General features: G+C 44.7%; 1 protein-coding gene across 2 annotated transcripts in view; it reads left to right on the top strand.

The window, feature by feature from the left end:
* LOC119955516 (nuclear receptor subfamily 6 group A member 1-like) overlaps positions 1 to 19719 on the top strand; it is a 592263-nt gene extending 572544 nt beyond the window's left edge. Inside the window, exons 10-11 of one of the 2 annotated variants that reach the window (XM_038781784.1) lie at positions 18837 to 18989; positions 19580 to 19719. In XM_038781784.1, coding sequence (XP_038637712.1) covers positions 18837 to 18989; positions 19580 to 19668 — 242 coding nt within the window. In that variant the 3' untranslated portion in view covers positions 19669 to 19719. The remainder of the gene's footprint in view (positions 1 to 18836; positions 18990 to 19579) is intronic. The other variant, XM_038781786.1, reaches the window with a different exon arrangement.
* Positions 19720 to 20634: the final 915 nt, after the last annotated feature.

Genomic DNA, 20634 nt, shown 5'->3' with positions numbered 1-20634 from the left:
AGCAGTGATCAGGGGGAGAAGGTGGAATGGGTGGAGATAGAAAGACTAGTGGTGGAAATCCTGCAGGTGGATATGCAGAGGCCAAGGAGGAAGGGCTGTTAAAGGAACGCCAGAGATTGCAAAAGGAATTTGGGTTGTTATCCATGGGTAAGGCGGTAGGGCAGTTGCAAAGGGTGAGAGGGGCGGTATACGAGTATGGGGAGAAAGCAAGCAGGATGTCAGCGCACCAGTTGAAGCAGGAGGCAGCGAGAGAGATTGGGAAAGTGAAGGAAGCAGGTGGGAATACAGTCCTGGACCCGACGGAGGTGAATGGGGTGATTAGGGTTTTACAGCAAATTGTACGAGTCAGAACCCCCAGCAGGGGACGAGGGGATGAGACGGTTTCTGAGAGAGTTGGAGTTCCCGAAGTTTGATGAGGAGCTGGTGGATGGCCTGGGGGTCCCAATTGGGCTTGAAGAAGTAGAAGTAGGGGCTGGAGGAGATGCAATCTGGTAAGGCCCCGGGACCGAACGGGTACCCGGTGGAATTTTATTGGATTTTCTCGGGGGTGTTGGGACTGTTGTTGGGAAGGGCCTTCAATGAAGCAAAGGAGACTGCTCGCCCCAATGTTGTCGATCTCCCTCATTTTAAAGCGGGATAAGGACCTAGAAAACTGTGGGTTGTACAGGCCGATCTCCCTGTTAAATGTGGATGCCAAACTATTGGCGAATATCCTGGCCACAATGATCGAAGACTGCATCCCAGGGGTAATAGGGGAGGACCAGACACGGTTCGTTAAAGGGCAGCATTTGGCAACCAATATTAGGAGGTTGCTTAATGTAATTATGATATCTCCAGAGGGGTGTGAGGTTGAGGTGGTGGTGGCCATGGACACAGAGAAGGCCTTTGATCAGGTGGAGTGGGAATACTTTTGGGAGGTCGTGGGGTGATTTGGATTTGGGCAGGGATTTGTGGATTGGGTCCGGTTGCTACACCGGTGGCGGGTATGTGGACAAATCGGGTGAGACCAGATTACTTCAGGTTACACCATGGGACAAGTCAGGGATGTCCACTTTCGCCACTGTTATTTGCCTTGGCTGTAGAGGGATTGGTATTGAAAGCGTCGAGAGTCTGGCAGGGTATAGTATGGGGGGTGAGGGGGGGGGGGTGGTGTAGCACAGGGTCTCGCTCTATGCGGACGATCTCCTTCTGTACATATCGGACCCGCTGGTCGAGATTTGAGGGATTATAGGGATATTAGAGGAATTTGGCTGGTTTTCGGGATACAAATTGTATATGGGTAAGAGTCAGGGCTTTGCGATCCTGCCCCCTCGCCTGGAGAAGAGATTGGGTGAGATGCCGTTCAAGGTGGTGGGAGGGAGCTTCTGATATTTGGGGATCCCGGTGGCACAGGAGTGGGAGCAGCTGCATCAACTGAATTTGGCTCGGTTGGTAGAACAGATGAGGGAGGCTGTCTGAGGTGGGATGCAATCCAGTTGTCATTGACGGGGCGGGTTCAGACAGTTAAAATGATGGTCCCATGAGGTTTTTGTTTGTTTTTCAGAACCTCCCAAATGTTTATCCTATAGGCATTCTTCAAAAAATTGAATGCAGAGAACTCGAGATTTGTTTTGACAGGTAAAAACCTGGGGGTGAAAAAAATCCTGCTGGAGCGGTGGGGGGGGGGGGGGGGTTACTGGCTCTTCCAAATTTAATTAATTACTACTGGGCGGCGAACATTGCGATGGTCAGGTCATGCGAGAGGAGTCGGTATGGCAGCGGGTGGAGGCGGCATCATACATGGTCACGAGTCTGTGGGCATTGTTAACGGAACCTCTCACTGGCTCAGTACTCCACAAGCCCGGTAATAGTGGCAGCCCTGAGGGTGTGGGGACAGTGGAGAAAGCGGCGATGTGGGCACCGATATGTGATAACCACCGATTCGCTCCGGGGGGTCTGGACGGGGGTTTTTGGAGGTGGCAGCAGATTGGGATCTCTTTATTGGCGAGGGTTTCCCAAGCTTGGAGGAGCTGGAGGAGGAGTGTGAATGGCCAGGAAGGAATGGGTTCTGTTCCTGTTCTCGACACTATCTTAACCTGTAGCCCCTTGGACAGCAGGTGTGGGAAGGTCGAAACCTGCCTCTGCACAAAATCCCTCGCCTGTAGATACCGTGCGGGAGGAGTCGGTATGGGAGCGGGTGGAGGCGGCATCATACATGGTCACAAGTCACTATTACTGGGCTTGTGGAGTACCGAGCCAGTGAGAGGTTCCGTTAACAATGCCCACAGACTCGTAACCATGTTTTCACCTTCAACCTGGGAGTTTGGCCATGCATTTTAAGTGGTTTGTTCTGTCTCATTTCAAATAGCAAAATTTCCTGTCAGTTGCAAGTTGAAAAATCATATTTTCAAAAATAACGTTGAACAGCCTCGTGCCAAAATATTTGGGGTGATCTTCAAGGGATGAATTAATGCTAATTAGGGTCACAGGCAGTTGGAAACCAAATGGTTTATCAAGTGAGCCATTGGCACGCCACTTCATAGAGTCTGTAAGACTTATTTCTTAATTTGTGCATATTTGCTTCTGAGGTTCTATGTTTGATCCTTCATCCACTTCATTTACATGCCTCCCCTCATGATATTATTTACAGCAATGAGTTCACCTTCCAAACTAATTGCCTACCAGTGTACAACCTTCTCTGATTCCAGAACCATCTTCATGCTGTCAGATGCCCTAAAATTTATTTAAGTGATGAATAAGTGGCAATTTCCTTCAGTTTAGCATTGGGAAAATTAAAGTAATTGTTTTCGGCCCAGGATTTAAACTTGACTCCCTTGCCACAGTTCCAGTAGCCTTTCCAGTTACTGTTTCAGGTTGAATAAGGCCATGCAAAAGTTTGGCATGTGCAATTCAATCCAGAGTTGAATTTGAAGCTTCACATCCTATCAATCACTGAGACAGTTTACTTCCACCTCCACAACATTAGCTACTTCCAGCCCATCTCACTCTTTCTGTTCCCAATCCTTTTGGTCCGAAACCCCTAGACTGAATGTGCTCCTTGGCAACCTCTGAAACCTCCCTTCATAAACATTTCCAAATCCCTTCCTTGGCTTTGATTCACCTTTGCAAACCTTCCTCCTATGTTGTTCAATTCTTCAACTGGGGCTTTTGTGCAATCTCATCATTGATGGCCGTCATTAGCTATTTTGCCAAACAGTCTTTGGAACTTCTTTCCAAAACTCAATTGCCTTACTTTTGAGCGAAAAGTAATAAGGTATCTGAACTCATAAGAATACTTTTCAGAAGATTTTTTATTGGTTGTTGAAGATTTTGTGGGTATTTTTGCATTCTATTTTGCTGATGCAATGTGGAGTGAGACCTTTGAGGCAAGAGAGGTTCAGAAGAGCTTCACTTATCCTATTCAAACAAATCTGTAGACCTTCAGATCAACTGAGCTTTTCACTTAGTCAGGCATTTGTTATGTCAGTTTTCTATTCTCAAAGATTGTAACTTTCACTTTTCTCATTATTACAATCCCGGACCAGACCTCAATACTGTAGTGGCGAGGATACTGCACAGAAACCTCAATGTTTCTTTTTAATTTTTTAAGACTGCAAAGAAAGGAAACCTCACTCGAGGAGTGATTTCACAAAAAATAGGGATATGGTATATTAAACAACTTTATTACTAACATAGTATTAAAATATCTTTAACATTACATCAAAAAATAGCTTACAATGTGAATTAATACAGTGAATACAGTAACTCATGACTGCTATCTTTATTCCCACTCAAATAACAAAAAAACTCAGCTCTCAATCCGCTGTTAAATACAGTTAGCCCTCAGGAATACCTTTACAAAGATGTTCTTTGAGAAAAGACACTACTTTAAAGAAAAGATCTGAATCCTGTCAGAACCATGCAGAGCTCTGGCTGTATTTCTCCAAAAGCTGCTTCAGCTTGTGTCAGCTCACCTAATTACACTCTTCTGAACTGCTTGGAAAGAAACTGCTAATCTAGCTACAGACATATCTTTTAACTGAGATGATTGACTTCTGTTTACATCTCAAACTACCACTCAAACCTGATCTGCAAAATGTCATAGCTTGGCTCCTCCCAGTAATTACATCATCTTACCACATTGAAATCTAATTCACTCCACAGGGAATCCCCTTAATCCAAATAACAGTCCATTAGCCCAAGATTTTTACGATGCTTTAATTGCACATCTGGCTCCAAAACTTAGTTGTCTTTCAAACTAGGATTTAATTTTTAAAACATGGCTGTAATAGCCACATAGTAACTCAGGCTTTTAATCCTGACTGCACTAAATGCATACAATACAATCTAGCTGAAATTTCTACATTCGTCACATCATTTTGAGTGTTATTTTTTGCCTTTGCTACTTAACTTACAAGTCAAATAGTTCAAATCCTTTGTGATTTTTATCAAGTAGTCGTTTGGTAGTCCAGAACTTTAGAAAAACTTTTTGATGAAACTTTTCATCTTACACTTATCAGGATATTGTGCAAAAATACAAATCTAAGGCAGAAAATGAATTTATACCATATCAGAAGAGAGTGCTGATTGGTTGGCAAGTGGACTCTGGTCGAGGTATTGGTTTGTGCATTCTTCATGACTTCCTCTTTCAGCAATGCTATCTACAAGCTTCAGGTGCATCCAAACTTCAAGATCAAGAGTGAAGATTCCTTGAGGAATTCCTTGCCACTTGGCGTAGAGCAGAGATTTTCAAACAATGGGTTGTGACACTCGGTGAGTCACGGACAGGTGTCAGGAAGGTCGCAGAGCTTAAGGGTCATGATGTTCGGAATCCATCAGCTGTTAACACAGAGTTTACCAATGTCAACATTCCGAAGCCTGCAGGGAAAATCCTGCCGAAAATGTCAATTCAGTCATCAATAAAGAGAGAGAGAGGGCGAGACTTCAATAAAGAGCTCGGAGAGAGAGAGGGCGCAAGTTCAGTAAAGAGCGCGGAGAGAGAGAGGACGAGACTTCAATAAAGAGCGCGGAGAGAGAGAGGGCGAGACTTCAATAAAGAGCACGAGAGAGAGAGGGCACAACTTCAGTAAAGAGCGCAGAGAGAGAGAGAGGGCGAGACTCCAGTAAAAAGCACTCTCGGGTAAGACAGCTGTTTGTTTGTTTCAAAATTGGAAATAAAACGGTAATGTGACATCACACGAAACTGTGACCTGATTGGCTGAAAGTCAAACTGGGCTAAATTTGAATGGAGTTAACTGATTTGAATACTAGTTTGATTTGACTTAGATTACTGTTTTTAAGTTGATTTGGATTACTATTTTTAAAAATTTTAATTTGACTTAAATAACTATTTTGGGTTGATTTATATTAATATTTTTAATTTGATTTAAATAACTTTTCATTTCAATTAAATAACTTTTTAATTTGTTGTGAGATCAAGAGGGACAAATACTCCGTTCTTTTCAAAAAAATCTAATTAAATAGTACACAGGGATTGAATTTAATCTGACACAAAAACATCTTTAAAAGTTTAATTTCAAAGGTTTAATTTAAAGGAATAATTCATGGCAGGACAGCTCCAAGGCATGGTCTGCTCGATTTGCTGCATGTGGCAGGCTGGGGACAGTTCCAGTCCCCAGGGTCAGCATGTGTGCAGGAAGTGTCTCCAGTTGCAGCCCCTGGAAGCTCGAGTTTCACAGCTGGAGCGGCGGCTGGAGACACTGTGGAGCATCCGCGAGACGGAGAGTGTCGTGGATAGCATGTATAGAGAAGTGGTCACACCGCAGGCTCAGACTCCGCAGGCAGGAAGGGAATGGGTGACCACCAGACCGAGCAAGAGAGCAAGGCAGGTAGTGCAGGAATATCCTGTGGCCATTCCCCTGCAGAGCATATGTACCATTTTGGATACTGTTGAGGGGAATGGCCTCTCAGGGGAAAACAGTAACAACCAAACTCATGGTTAGTTCTGCTGCAGAGAGGAGGGGTGATAGGTGTGACAGTGTAATAGTTGTAGAGGATTCAATTGTAAGGGGAATAGATAGGCGTTTCTTTGGCCACAAATGAGACTCCAGGATGGTATGTTGCCTCCCTAGTGCTAGGGTCAAGGATGTCTCGGAGCAGGTACAGGACATTCTGGAGGGGGAGGGTGAACAGCCAGTGTTGTGGTACACATCGGTACAAACGACACAGGTAAAAAAAGGGATGACCTCCTAAAAGCAGAATACACGGAGCTAGAAAGAAATCGGACCTCGAAGGTAGTGATCTCAGGATTAGTACCGGTGCCAAGTGATATTCAGAGTAGAAATGACAGGATATATAGGATGAATACATGGCTGAAGGGATGGTGTCAGGGGGAGGGTTTCAGATTCCTGGGGCATTGGGACCGGTTCTGGGGTAGGTGGGATCTGTACAAACTGGACAGGTTACACCTGGGCAGGACTGGAACTGATGTCCTCGGGGGGGCTACTTGCTAGAGTGTTTGGGAAGTGTTTAAACTAATGTGACAGGGGGATGGGAACCGATGCATGAAGTCAGAAGGTAGTAAACCAGAGACAGAAACAAAAGGCAGTAAGGGGGCTACTTGCTAGAGTGTTTGGGAAGTGTTTAAACTAATGTGACAGGGGGATGGGAACCGATGCATGAAGTCAGAAGGTAGTAAACCAGAGACAGAAACAAAAGGCAGTAAGGGGGCTACTTGCTAGAGTGTTTGGGAAGTGTTTAAACTAATGTGACAGGGGGATGGGAACCGATGCATGAAGTCAGAAGGTAGTAAACCAGAAACAAAAGGCAGTAAGGGGGAAAGTGTAAGGCAGAGGAGCCATAGTTAAAAATCAAAAGGGTGACAGTACAAGGTACAGTGACTGAGGGGAGCTCAGTGAATAGGTCCAGTAATACTAAAAGGAATAAAACGGGAAGTAAAAATATAAGTGGAAAGCGAGGCGACAGGTTGTTACATGAAGATATGAGTTCAACGACTAGGAAAATTAGGAGAAAAGTTGAGAGGAAAAATAACTTATGGGAGTTACTGATCAAGGTGTTAAGATTCAAAACAGAGGTATAAAAGCCAACATAAGGGTACTTTACCTGAATGCTCATAATATTCGGAATAAGGTAAATGAGTCGATGGCGCAAATCATCGTGAATGACTATGATTTAGTGGCCATTACTGAAACATGGTTAAAGAATGATCATGACTGGGAGTTAAATATCCAAGGGTATCAAACTATACGGAAGGACAGAGTGGATGATAAGGGAGGTGGTGTAGCTCTGTTATTTAAGGATGATAGACGGGCAGTAGTGAGGGATGACATCGGTGCGAAGGAGGATAAGTTTGAATCGATTTGGGTGGAAATCAGGAATAGTAAGGCGAAAAAGTCACTGATAGAAGTAGTCTATAGGCCACCAAATAGTAACATTATAGTGGGGCAGGCAATAAACAAAGAAATAACTCATGCATGTAGAAATGGTACAGTAGTTATCATGGAGGATTTTAATCTACATATCGATTGGTTTAACCGGGTCGGTCAAGGCAGCCTTGAGGAGGAGTTTATAGAATGTATCCACGATAATTTCCTAGAAGTATTTAATGGAACCTACAAGCGGTCCCAGATCTGGTCCTGTGTAATGAGACAGGATTGATTAATGATCTCATAGTTACCGATCCTCTCGGAAGGTGCGATCACAATATGGTGGAATTTAAAATACAGATGGAGGGTGAGAAGGTAAAATCAAACACTAATGTTTTATGCTTCAACAAAGGAGATCACAATGGGATGAGAGAAGAGCTAGCTATGGCAGACTGGGAGCAAAGGAAACAGTTGAGGAACAGTCGAGAACCTTCCAAGCGATTTTTCACAGTGCTCAGCAAAGGTTTATACCAACAAAAAGGAAGGACAGTAGAAAGAGGGAAAATCGACCATGGATATCAGGAAATAAGGGAGAGTATCAAATTGAAGGAAAAAGCATACAAAGTGGCAAAGATTAGTGGGCGACGGGAGGACTGGGAAATCATTAGGGGGCAACAGAAAGCTACTAAAAAAAGCTATAAAGAAGAGAAAGATAGATTTTGAGAGTAAACTTGCTCAGAATATAAAAACAGAAAGTAAAAGTTTCTACAAATACAAAAAAAAAGAGTGGCTACGGTAAATATTGGTCCTTTCAAGGATGAGAAGGAAGATTTAATAATGGGAGATGAAGAAATGGCTGAGGAACTGAACAGGTTTTTTGGGTCGTTCGTCACAGTGGAAGACACAAATAACATGCCAGTGACTGATGGAAATGAAGCCAAGACAGATGAGGACCATGAGATGATTGTTATCACCAAGGAGGTAGTGATGGGCAAGCTAATGGGTCTAAAAGTAGACAAGTCTCCTGGCCCTGACGGAATGCATCCCAGAGTGCTAAAAGAGGTGGCTAGGGAAATTGCAAATGCACTAGTGATAATTTACCAAAATTCACTGGACTCTGGGTGGTCCCGGCGGATTAGAAATTAGCAAAAGTGACGCCACTGTTTAAAAAAGGAAGTAGCCAGAAAGCCAGTTAGCTTAACTTCAGTCGTAGGGAAGATGCTGGAATCTATCAACAAGGAAGAAATAGTGAGGCATCTGGATGGAAATTGTCCCATTGGTTGGATGCAGCATGGGTTCATAAAGGGCAGGTTGTGCCTAATAATTTAGTGGAATTTTGTGAGGACATTACCAGTGCAGTAGATAACGGGGAGCCAACGGATGTGGTATATCTGGATTTCCAGAAAGCTTTTGACAAGGTGCCACACAAAAGGTTGCTGCATAAGATAAAGATGCATGCCATTAAGGGTAAAGTAGTAGCATGGATAGAGCATTGGTTAATTAATAGAAAGCAAAGAGTGGGGATTAATGGGTGTTTCTCTGTTTGGCAATCAGTCGCTGGTGGTGTCCCACAGGGATCAGTGTTGGGCCCACAATTGTTCACAATTTACATAGATGATTTGGAGTTGGGGGCCAAGTACAATGTGTCCAGTTTGCAGACGACACTGAGATGAGTGGTAAAGCAAAAAGTGCAGAGGATACCAGAAGTCTGCAGAGGGATTTGGAAAGGTTAAGTGAATGGGCTGGGGTCTGGCAGATGGAATACAATATTGACAAATGTGAGGTTATCCATTTTGGTCGGAGTAACAGCAAAAGCGATTATTATTTAAATTATAAAATATTAAGACATGCTGCTGTGCAGAGGGACCTGGGTGTCCGAGTGCATGAGTCGCAAAAAGTTGGTTTACAGGTGCAACAGATGATTAAGAAGGCAAATGGAATTTTGTCCTTCATTGTTAGAGGGATGGAGTTTAAGACGGGAGGTTATGCTGCAATTGTATAAAGTGTTAGTGAGGCCACACCTGGAGTATTGTGTTCAGTTTTGGTCTCCTTGCCTGAGAAAGGACGTACTGGCGCTGGATGGTGTGCGGAGGAGATTCACTAGGTTAATCCCAGAGTTGAGGGGATTGAATTACGAGGAGAGGTTGTGTAAACTGGGACTGTACTCGTTGGAATTTAGAAGGATGCGGGGGCGGGGGAATCTTATAGAAACATATAAAATATGAAGGGAGTAGATAGGATCGATGCGGGGAAGTTGTTTCCACTGGTGGGTGAAAGCAGAACTAGGGGGCATAACCTCAAAATAAGGGGAAGTAGATTTTGCGGGGAAGTTGTTTCAACTAGGGGGCATAACCTCAAAATACGGGGAAGTAGATTTAGGACTGAGTTTAGGAGGAACTTCTTCACCCAAAGGGTTGTGAATCTATGGAATTCCCTGCCCAGTGAAGCAGTTGAGGTTCCTTCATTAAATGTTTTCAAGGTAAAGATATAGTTTTTTGAAGAATAAAGGAATAACGGGTTATGGTGTTCGGGTGGGAAAGTGGAGCTAAGTCCACAGAAGATCAGCCATGATCTAATTGAATGGCGGAGCAGGCTCGAAGGGCCAGATGGCTACTCCTGCTCCTAGTTCTTATGTTTTTATATCCCTCTGGGAGACCATCCAGCAGCAGAAAGAGACCCGTCATGAAACAGACGGAGACCATCAGAAAACTCAACGCCACGCTCAGCAAATCCGAAAGTATGTCAGAGCCCTTGGTGAGTGAACACAGACCTGGACAGGGAACCACTGTGTGTGAATATGGGATGTCTATGAAGACAAATAGTTTGTAAATCTTCTTGCAGTGTGGTTGCTGCTGAGGGACTAGAAGTATAAAAGTGTATGTGTCAGCGATGATGGGGAGGCCCATTCAGTAGTACAAAATCAGCTGCCATTGCAGTAAGAGCTACATTATTGGAGACAACGAAGTGACTGCAATGGTATGTCTTCTGTTTTAGGGAGATGTGAGCACCACAATGCCGCAATTGAATATCTGAGAAAATAATCAAGATTTGAGAAAACATGTTTCAATATCCATTTTGTCTAATTAATGACACTAACTGTTAGTTTATCAGTTGACTGTGTGACAGTTTTCATGTTGTCGGCATTCATTAATTGGTGAACTTATTTCTCATAGTGTACTTTGAAGTTGAATAAACTTGCATCAAATAATTGAATTCCATTTAAGCCAATTATAAATCAAGATTTTAATATCACTATCTTCAGGTTTATGGCTGCTTTATTTACAAGAACCGCAAATGGTTCTCTCCCACTAATATCTGTTCTTTGTTCTCCTCACCTCAGTCTTCTTCCTTCACTTCTTTGTTCCCTCGAGGCAGCGTCCCATGATGAATGCAGAATCACAATTGTTGGCAGCCCTCCAGTATCTCTCATGATAACTATTCTTCATATGTGACCATGGACAGTGAGCTTTTATAAATGGGAGGACATCACAGGCATTTATGATCCTGTCCTCACTCAATGATGACAAATTCATTGCACCAGAGGCTACTGGGTAGTGAATAAGAACAGGAAAACTAGATAAGTTAATTTACCTCCCTTGCCTGGGGCAAGAGAAATGTTGCGTCTCAAACACTGCCATGAATAAGAATAGACAGGGTTAGAAAATGTGACGTGGTCCCGAAACCCGGCTGTCGTGGGACCCGAAGGTCAGCCAGATGCAAAAGTGGGTTCCGGAAAAAAAGTTTGCAAAACAATGGGTGAGAGAGCTCTCACAGAAATATATATATCCTTATGTATTATTTGTAATTCAAGTACTTTCACGTGGAAAGGTAAGATCTACTTTTCTCACAGAGACATTAATGTTTTTATAGTTTATCACACCTAGAGGTTGCAAAACAATTTTACCTTTACTATATTATTAATCTTATTGTGGTCCACCATGTGCATTTATTCTCTTGAAGCAACATCAGCAAAAATAATTTTGTTGGTTCCAAATTGGACATAATGATCATTATTAATGAAACATTCATACTTATTTAATCACTTATAAAAATATAATAGTAATAATCGCTTATTGTCACAAGTAGGCTTCAGTGAATTTAATGTGAAAAGCTACTTGTCGCCACATTCCGGCGCCTGTTCAGGGAGGCCGGTACGGGAATTGAACCCGCACTCTAGCCTTGTTCTGCATTACCAGCTGTTTAGCTCGTTGTGCTGAACCAGCCCCTCTTATTTACTAACTGAATTTTTAACCTTGTAATGTTAAATTTTTATTGCTTAAAGTTATTATAAATCTCAATTAATATTATTCGCCTAGAGATTAGTCATTTCTTAGAATCAGTATTGCATTGCAGAGAATTTCTGTCTAATAATACAAAGAGCAGATAATTTACTGGTTCTTTTATTTAGTATTGGATTTTTTTAATAAGTATTTTTATTCTCCTTTTTCACATTTTCTCCCAAATTTACACCCACCAACAAGAAACAATAATCCGTAACAAATATGTCAATCCCAATATCAATAACAACGATCCCATCCTCCCACCAAACCCCAAACATTAGTCCGCATGTTCATACAAACAAATGACAAAAAGGAATTAGGAATCACCCATAGTCGCCATTAACACACACAGTCCTCCTTCCCCAACCTTCCCACCCACACGCCCCAACTAATGTTCGATGTTATCCAGTTCTTGAAAGTGCATAATGAATAATGCCCATGAATTGTAGAACCTCTCCATCCTTCCCCTCAGTTCAAACGTAACCTTTTCAAGAGTCAAGAATTCCAAAAGGTCCCCCCGCCACGTTAGGGTACATGGTGGAGAGGTTGCTCTCCAACCTATCAGGATCCGCCTTCGGGCAATCAACGAGGCGAAAGCTACAACATCTGCCTCCGCACCCGTTTCCAACCCTGGCTGGTCCGACACCCCGAATATGGCCTGCCGGGGGCCCGGGTCCAGTATCACTTGCACCACTTTAGAAATTACCTTTTGTGAAGGCCACAAAGAATCCAGCACAAGTTTTCAGGATACAAAGAAATAACATTTATTTACAAATTAACATATATATACACACACAACAGCAGCAACAACTTCTCTTGCTGCCAACTCCTCTCTCTCTCTCCGGTTCCAAACTGGCCAGTTCTATTTATGCAGGGAGTCTGCTAATGATTTCTCCGCCCCCCTCATTGGGGAAGCTCATACTCCCACAGGATTGTGGGATTGTCATTAGTCCCCAGCCAATGGTAAGCAGGCAGGTTATAACATCCCTTCCCCCCCAAAGTCCAAGGAATCCACCGAAGACCCTGGCGAAGGAGGACGTCGGACTCTATTTGCCGCAGGCCGGACACCATTTGCACAAGGCGTGGATCAGGCCGCGTGTAACGAGATGGGCCCGAGGATTCTCCCTCTGAGGTGTCTTGTGTCTCCATCTCTGAGTCAGAGTCTGCTGCCTCCGTCATCTTGGCGTCTTTATCTCCACGCGGTTCTGTTACGACCGGCACAGGCTTTGAGTGAGGCACCAGAGGAAGATTGTGAGGAATACTTTCTGGTCTCTGCGGCTGTAGGAACAAGCTCCTGGGGCGGGCAATCTTTGGCAGGGATAGTCTTCTGGACCGAACATGGTCTACATGTTTGCGCTGGAGACGCCGCTGGGCTTGTACCTGGTAAGAGACGGGGCCCGTTTGGCGAAAGATTACGCCAGGGACCCACTGGGCACCACCAGCAAAATTCCGAATGAACACTGGGTCACCGGGCGTAAACTGTCGAATCGGCAGATGCCGAGAAAAACCATGTCCCTGCCGTTCTTGTGTGCGGCTTACTTTTGCGCCAATGTCCGGGAAAACCATGCTAAGGCGGGTACAAAGTCTCCGGCCCATTAGGAGTTCTGCGGGAGCTACCCCAGTCACTGCATGGGGGGGGGGTGGTCCTATATGAAAACAAAAAATGAGCCAGTCTCGTGTCCATCGACCCGGAAGACTGCTTCTTTAGACCTCGTTTGAATGTCTGCACTGCGCGCTCCGCCAACCCATTTGAAGCCGGGTGGTAAGGGGCAGTGTGGATATGGCATTCATCTTCATGAACCTTGCAAACTCCTCACTTGTGAACGGAGTGCCATTCTCCGTGACCAGCACCTCGGGGAGGCCATGCGTACTGAAAGACAAACGCATCTTCGATTGTTGCGCAGGACGTTGTGCCTCCCATTTTATGCACCTCTAGCCATTTAGACTGGGCGTCGATTAATAGCAGGAACATGGATCCTTGAAAAGGGCCGGCGAAATCCGCATGCAAGCGCGCCCAAGGTCGCCCTGGCCATTCCCAGTGATGTAGGGGCGCGGCCGGCGGAAGATTCTGATGCTCCTGGCAAATGGAGCAGTTTTGGGCCACCTTCTCAATGTCGGTGTCAAGGCCTGGCCACCAGTCATAACTCCGGGCCAACATTTTCATTTTGGTCACACCTGGATGCCCATTGTGCAAGTCTCTCAGTATCAGCTCCTGTCATTTTTCCGGGACAATCACATGCGTCCCCCACAAAAGATGCCGTCTTCCACGCTGAATTTAGACAGCTTGGAGGAAAATGCCCACAACTCGCCTGGGAGCTGTCTATGCGGCCCTCCATACAGGACTATGTGCCGAACCTTTGACAGGACTGGCTCCGTCTGGGTCCACTCACGGATCTGTGATGCAAGGTGTCCATAAAATTTGACAGGCAAGGTGTCCATAAAATTTAGGGTTGCAACCACCTCACTGGTCGTGGGGGTCGATATGGGGCCGGTCGATAAAGGCAATCTGCTCAGTGCATCGGCATTCCCTATCTGGGTTCCTGGTTTGTGCTCCAGAGAATACTTGTATGCAGCGAACAACAAAGCCCAGCGCTGGATCCGTGCGGAAGCAACGGGCGGTGTCGGCTTATCCTCTCTGAAAACTCCCAGCAGAGGCTTATGATCAGTCACGATAGTGAAGTGGCGGCCATAAGTACTGGTGGAAACGTTTCACCACAAAGACCGCTGCCAGGCCCCCCTCCTCGATCTGCGCGTACTTTTTTTCCGCTGCAGTCAATGTGCGGGAGGCGAAAGCTATCGGCCGCTCGGCCCCATTCTCCATCTTGTGGGACAGGACGGCCCCAATACCATACGGGGATGCATCACATGTGACAAGCAAAGGCTTTCCAGGATCATAGTGGGTTAGTAAACCAGACGACGACAATTGTTGTTTTACCCGCCAGAAAGCGGTTTCTTGCGGCTGACCCCCAAACCCAGGTGTGATTCTTCTTTAGCAGAAGGTGCAACGGGGCCAGCGTAGTTGCCAGATTGGGGAGGAACTTTCCGTAATAGTTTACGAGGCCGAGAAACGAACGAAAACGCAAAGTGTCAGTCGGGGCGGGGTCCTGTTGAACTGCACGTACCTTCTCTGCGACGGGGTGCAAACCTTCGCGGTCCACCCGATAACCGAGGTAGACTACTTCCTTCGCCTGAAAAACGCACTTTGTGCGACGTAAACTGGCTCCAGCCTCCGAAAAGTGTCTAAGGACAGTCTCCAAATTTTCTAAATGTTCCTGCTCCGAGGTCCCTGTGGTCAAAACGTCATCTAAGTAAACAGCAACACGCGGTAAACCTCTCAAAATGCCCTCCATAACGCGTTGAAAAATAGCGCAGACAGAGGATACTCCAAAGGGCAAACATGTATATTCATACAGGCCCCGGTGTGTATTAATCGTTACATATGGCCGGGAGGCAGGGTCCAGCTCCAACTGTAGGTAGGCGTGACTCATACCTAATTTTGTGAACGAGAGTCCGCCTGCAAGCTTCGCGTAGAGATCCTCTATGCGAGGCATTGGGTATCGGTCGAGTCGGGAAGCCGTATTCACTGTAAGTTTATAGTCGCCGCACAAGTGAACTGTGGCATCTGGCTTCATTACAGATACAATTGGTGCTGCCCAGTCAGCGAAACGGACGGTCCTGATGATAGCCAAAGTCTCCAAACGAGTGAGCTCCCCTTCTATCTTCTCGAGCAATGCGTAAGGCACCGGTTGCGCCCGGAAATAGTGCAGCGTGGCTCCTGGTTCGACTTGGATACGGGCTACAGACACTTTTATTTTCCCCAAACCGGACTGGAATACATCTGGGTATCGTCCTAGCCCCTCAGTCAACCCTCCAGAAACTGTTTGGAGGATGTGCTGCCACTGCAACCGCAAATGGCGCAACCAGTCCCGACCCAACAGGCTGGGCCCATGGCCGCGCACCACAATAAGTGGGAAACGCCCCTCCTAGCATCCATAAACAACAGGGGTCATCATAGTTCCTGCAAATTCCAATAGTTCCCCCGTATAGGTGGCCAACCTGGCCTGTGTGTCAGTTAATGTAATGGTCTGTATACCCTGCTTGATGCGGTCGAATGTCCTCTGGGCGATCACGGAGACCGCTGCGCCAATGTCCAACTCCATCTCAAGTGGGCAACCATTGACCCGTACTGTCACTTTAATGGGGGCCACACAGGGAGCTGCCACACAATGCAGCTGCAGGCAGTCATCCTCTGTCTCCACATCCTCGGGAGTAGTCGCCGCAGGTTCATCCAAATGAAAGGTACGGCCCCTGGGCTGGCCCCAGTTGCGGTCGGAACGACGGCGCCTCTGGCGCCCCCAGGACCGGCATCCGCGACGGGGTCGGCGCCTACAAGTCTGACACGGACATGGCTCCTCATCCATTGGTTCTGGAGAAGGCTCCCTTCAGGGAGGAATGTCTGACGGCCACTGGCGTCAATCCGGACGTCGCCTTGCCCAAGGTACCGCAGGGGTGCGGGTGGGTGCTTTCGGACGGAAGGAGTTGCGCCCCAAGGCATGCACCTCCATTCCCTGTAGCTCCTGCACTCCTCGTTCTGCGCTCTCTCGGGACAATACTATTTGAATGGCCTGTTGAAAAGTCAATCTTGGCTCGGCTAATGACTTTCTCTGGGTGGCCGCATTGTTAATACCGCAAACCAAACGGTCGCGTAACATTTCTGACAAGGTCTCACCATAGTCACAGTACTCCGCAATCCTGTGCAGCCTGGATAGAAAGTCGGCAAGGGATTCTCCTGGGGTCCTTTCAGCGGTATTAAACCGGTAATGTTGGACTATCGTGGATGGGGTTGGGTTAAAATGTTGCCCTACTAAGTTCACAAGTTCATCAAACGTTTTGGTGTCCGGCGCAGCTGGGTACGTAAGGCTCCTAATCACCCCAAACGTATGTGGGCCGCAGGCAGTGAGCAAAATGACCACTTAGCGCTCGTTTTCGGTGATGTTGTTTGCCCGGAAATAGTAACGCATCCTTTGTGTGTACTGGTTCCAGCTTTCCAGCGCAGCATCAAAAACATCCAAATGTCCATACAGAGGCATGGTGTAATAGAAAACAACTTCCAACCTGTGTCCAACAAAAATCCAGGGAGGTGGCTTCAGCAGTGTAGACAGCTATTCACTTTAACCCTCGTCGCCAGTTTTGTGAGGGCCACGAAGAATCCAGCATGAGTTTTCAGGATACAAAGAAATAACATTTATTTACAAATTAACATATATATATATATATATATATATATATACATATATATACATACAACAGCAGCAGCAACAACAACCTCTCTTGCTGCCAATTCCTCTCTCTCTCTGGTTCCAAACTGGCCAGCTCTATTTATGCCAGGTGTCTGCTAATGATTTCCCCTCCCCCCTCATTGGGGAATCTCATACTCCCACAGGATTGTGGAATTGTCATTAGTCCCCAGCCAATGGTAAACAGGCAGGTTATAACATTACCCTAAAAATCTCCTTCCAGTCATCCTCGAGCTTTGGACAGGACCAAAACATATGAACGTGATTAGCACCCCACCAACGTTCACACACATCTTCTTCTACTCCGTCAAAGAATCGGTTCATCCTCGCCCTCATGAGGTGTGCTCTGTATACCACCTTCAGCTGTATCAGCCCCAACCTGACGCACGATGTGGAGGCATTCACTCTCCGGAGCACCTCACACCAGAACCCCTCCTCCATATCCTCTCCCAACTCTTCTTCCCACTTTGATTTGATTCCTTCCAGTGGTGCCTTCTCCTCTTCCAAAATAGCTCTGTAAAGCACTGACACTACCCCCTTCTCCAGTCCCCCTGTCGTCAGCACCTACTCCAGCAACGTGGAGGCCAGTTCCACCGGGAAGCTCTGTATCTCCTTTCTGGCAAAATCTCGAACCTGCATGTATCTAAATATTTCCCCCTGCTCCAGCCCATACTTTGCTTCCAGCTCCTTTAATCCTGCAAACCGACCCCTCAGAAACAAATCTTTTAGTATCTTAATCCCTTTCTCCTCCCATTTCCGAAAATTTTCATCCCACCTCCCTGGCTCAAATCTGTGGTTCCCCCAAATCGGCATTTCCCTTGACATTGCCCCCAATCCGAAGTGTTGGTGAAACTGCCTCCAAATTCTCAATGAAGCTATTATTACCGGACTAGTATTGGATTTTTTTATGGGTCTGATAGGAAATACAGTTAAGTTCTTTGGCATTGATAGTAATGTTTTCCCTAAATTCAGTGTCACAATGACCCTAATCTGATGTCTAATGTTGGCGCAGCCAGAATTCGTGGTATAAATTATTTGTATCTGTGATGTGTTTGGCAATTTGAGATATTAAGAGATTATTGCTTAATAGTAATTAAGCCTTTGATTGGCCATTCAAGCAGACAGGTCTTCTGCCACCTTTCCTGCTGCTGGCAAAATGGCATGTTAGCACCCGATGCCTTCCCGCCTCTAAGCGTATCATTCCTGAATGGCCCCATAAAATTATTCTCTGACTTTAATTTGCTAAGTAAGATATGGTAATCAAAAACGCAGAGCTAAGATCTATGTCAGTTGTGTTAACTGTTCTGAAGGTTTTTTAAAATCTTATTTTTTTTAATTTACAAATATGGTAAATACTACAGGGATGCTCTTATTTTTATAAGCTTCTACCTATTCTGCTACATCTTGTCCAAACTATGTTGTATTAGCTGAACTTAATCAGGATCGTAGCTGGGTGCTACAATTATCTTCAGTGTTTCCAAATCAGGAAGAGGAATAATTAGCTCGGATTCCTGATCTTAATCAGTAGCCCCTGCCGGAAAATAATATCTATGTACAGGCACTTGAGTAAAGATTGGACTTGAAAGTGATGCCTCCCAAGGTTGATTGGCCTGCCCACCTTCATCACCTGGACTTGTACATGAAGAATGACCACTAGATAAGACACTTGGAGGGCTACCAATGACTGTGGAACCATACCAACCAAGAATCAGTGCCTTCAGGAGAGTAAGTGAGAAAAGATTGGTTTTCAAAATAAAATGCTATCTGATACCCAGGGCACTCTACCTCAAAAAATAGGTTTTTACATAAAATTCCTGAAGGCCCTAACATAGATTATGAATAATATGGAGTGAAAAGTACATACAGGTAACTAAGTAATTTGTATTCAAACGTATTCTTGCTAATCAAAGTGCTATTTGAATATTTTTGTGCAGATATAGGGGGCCTGACCAATGTGTCTCAATTGGAGCAATTGAATAAGCGTTACTGGTATGTGTGCCAGGATTACACTGAATTCAAGTATCCACACCAGACCAAACGTTTCCCTGAACTTATGATGTGCCTGCCAGAGATACGTTATATTGCAGGTAATTTAAGACTCATTATTTTAATCTAAATTGGCTGGACCTGATTTATCATTATACTAACAAATAACTGCCTAATATGACATCACCCAATGAAATTCTTTCTGTTTTAACAAAAAATAATTGTGGGTACAGAATGAGATTCCATATTTGTGCTGACTTTTCTGGTAGAAAGATAGGCAGGTAGAGCAGCAATAATATTTTAATATATTGGAAGAAAGTGACTGATAAAGAGGCCCATTGAATATGGTGAGTGTAATAGATAGTGAGCAAATGGCAGACTTGTGCAATGGGCAGTTATTGGTTTTCACAATGGAAGAGGAGAACAAAATACCAGCAATATGATAGTACCTAAAAATAAGTCAAGGGGAGGAACTTAATGGATTAAATATAAGTAGAAAAGTAGAATTAAAGAAATAATGCGACTCGAGATAGGACTCTGATGGTTTTCACCACAATCCTGATGATTGCAAGATGAAAAGCTTCAACAAAAAAGTCTTTGTTTTTTTCAGCAATACTGAAGTTCTGTACTACCAAATGACTAGTCATAAAATACCCAAATTCATGCTTAATTGTATCTTTTCTTATTACAGGTAAACTGGTCAATATTCCTTTGGAACAGCTGCCCTTACTTTTCAAAGCAGTCCTGCACTCATGTAAAGCCAGTTCAAGTAAAGAATGAGCCATCAGCCAGTGGCCCTTGATTTTGCCATGCCTTACTTTGGTGCCTCAGATGGAGAAGGAATTTGGACGGGGGGAGGAGGGGGGGGGGGGGAGGGGGGGAAACGTTGGCCAAGATTCAGAGAGCAGGGAAAATCCTCAGATTGAGAGTGAAACCCTGTGATTCTGACAGCAGCTATATTTTACTTTATCTATTTATTTCACGACAGAGTTGAATGTATGATCTTCAACACAGTGCACATGCTTCTGTACAATGCAGTTAATGCATTTTCCTTGCAGTTTACGGTGTGTAGGGTGTTAATGTTACAGTATTGCCATTTTAGGTCTAGTTGAATTTTTAAAATATTTTTGGGTGAGGGGCTGAGCAAAATTTTGTTTTATTAAGACTACCTCAATAATGAGTTGACATTGGATATGTGTCTCTCTTTCCATTTCAAATGCCTTAAGGCTGTCACGAAAGTGGTCCATTCTGGCAAGCTGCTGCCTTGTTGCAACAAATCGGTACTAATTATAATCACATCGGTTGCAAAAATGACCTACCTCTTTATTTCCAGTCTTTGCAAGAGGTTTTATTTCTAACAATTTCTATGTTTGTTGTGTGGACGTGATTTTGTACACAGTCTCAGTGGGGATCCTACAGAAGGATTTAAAAGTGGATGGTGCAATAAAACACATCCAGGTGCTGTAACCGTGCTACTTCCAAACACAATGTTCCTACTGATGAGATTCTGTTACAGTTGACTTATAATGGGTAAATGTAATTCATTTTCTTTAAATAGCTTTTTTTATTAATATACATTTGGTACTGATGCAGATGATTTAAAGAAGCTGTGCCATCTTGGATATTCCTTGCTGTATACCAAAAAGTCCTGTTAAATAATTTAGAATATCAGTGATGTCATTACATGACTAACGCTGCTTCTCTGAGCAAAGGAATACCGCAGACGACATAAACAGGATGTGCAGC

This window comes from Scyliorhinus canicula, chromosome 21 (genome assembly GCF_902713615.1).
Source record: "Scyliorhinus canicula chromosome 21, sScyCan1.1, whole genome shotgun sequence".
NCBI lineage: Eukaryota > Metazoa > Chordata > Chondrichthyes > Carcharhiniformes > Scyliorhinidae > Scyliorhinus > Scyliorhinus canicula.
The sequence above is the reverse complement of the archived record's forward strand: the minus strand, read 5'-3'. Positions and strand labels throughout refer to the sequence as shown.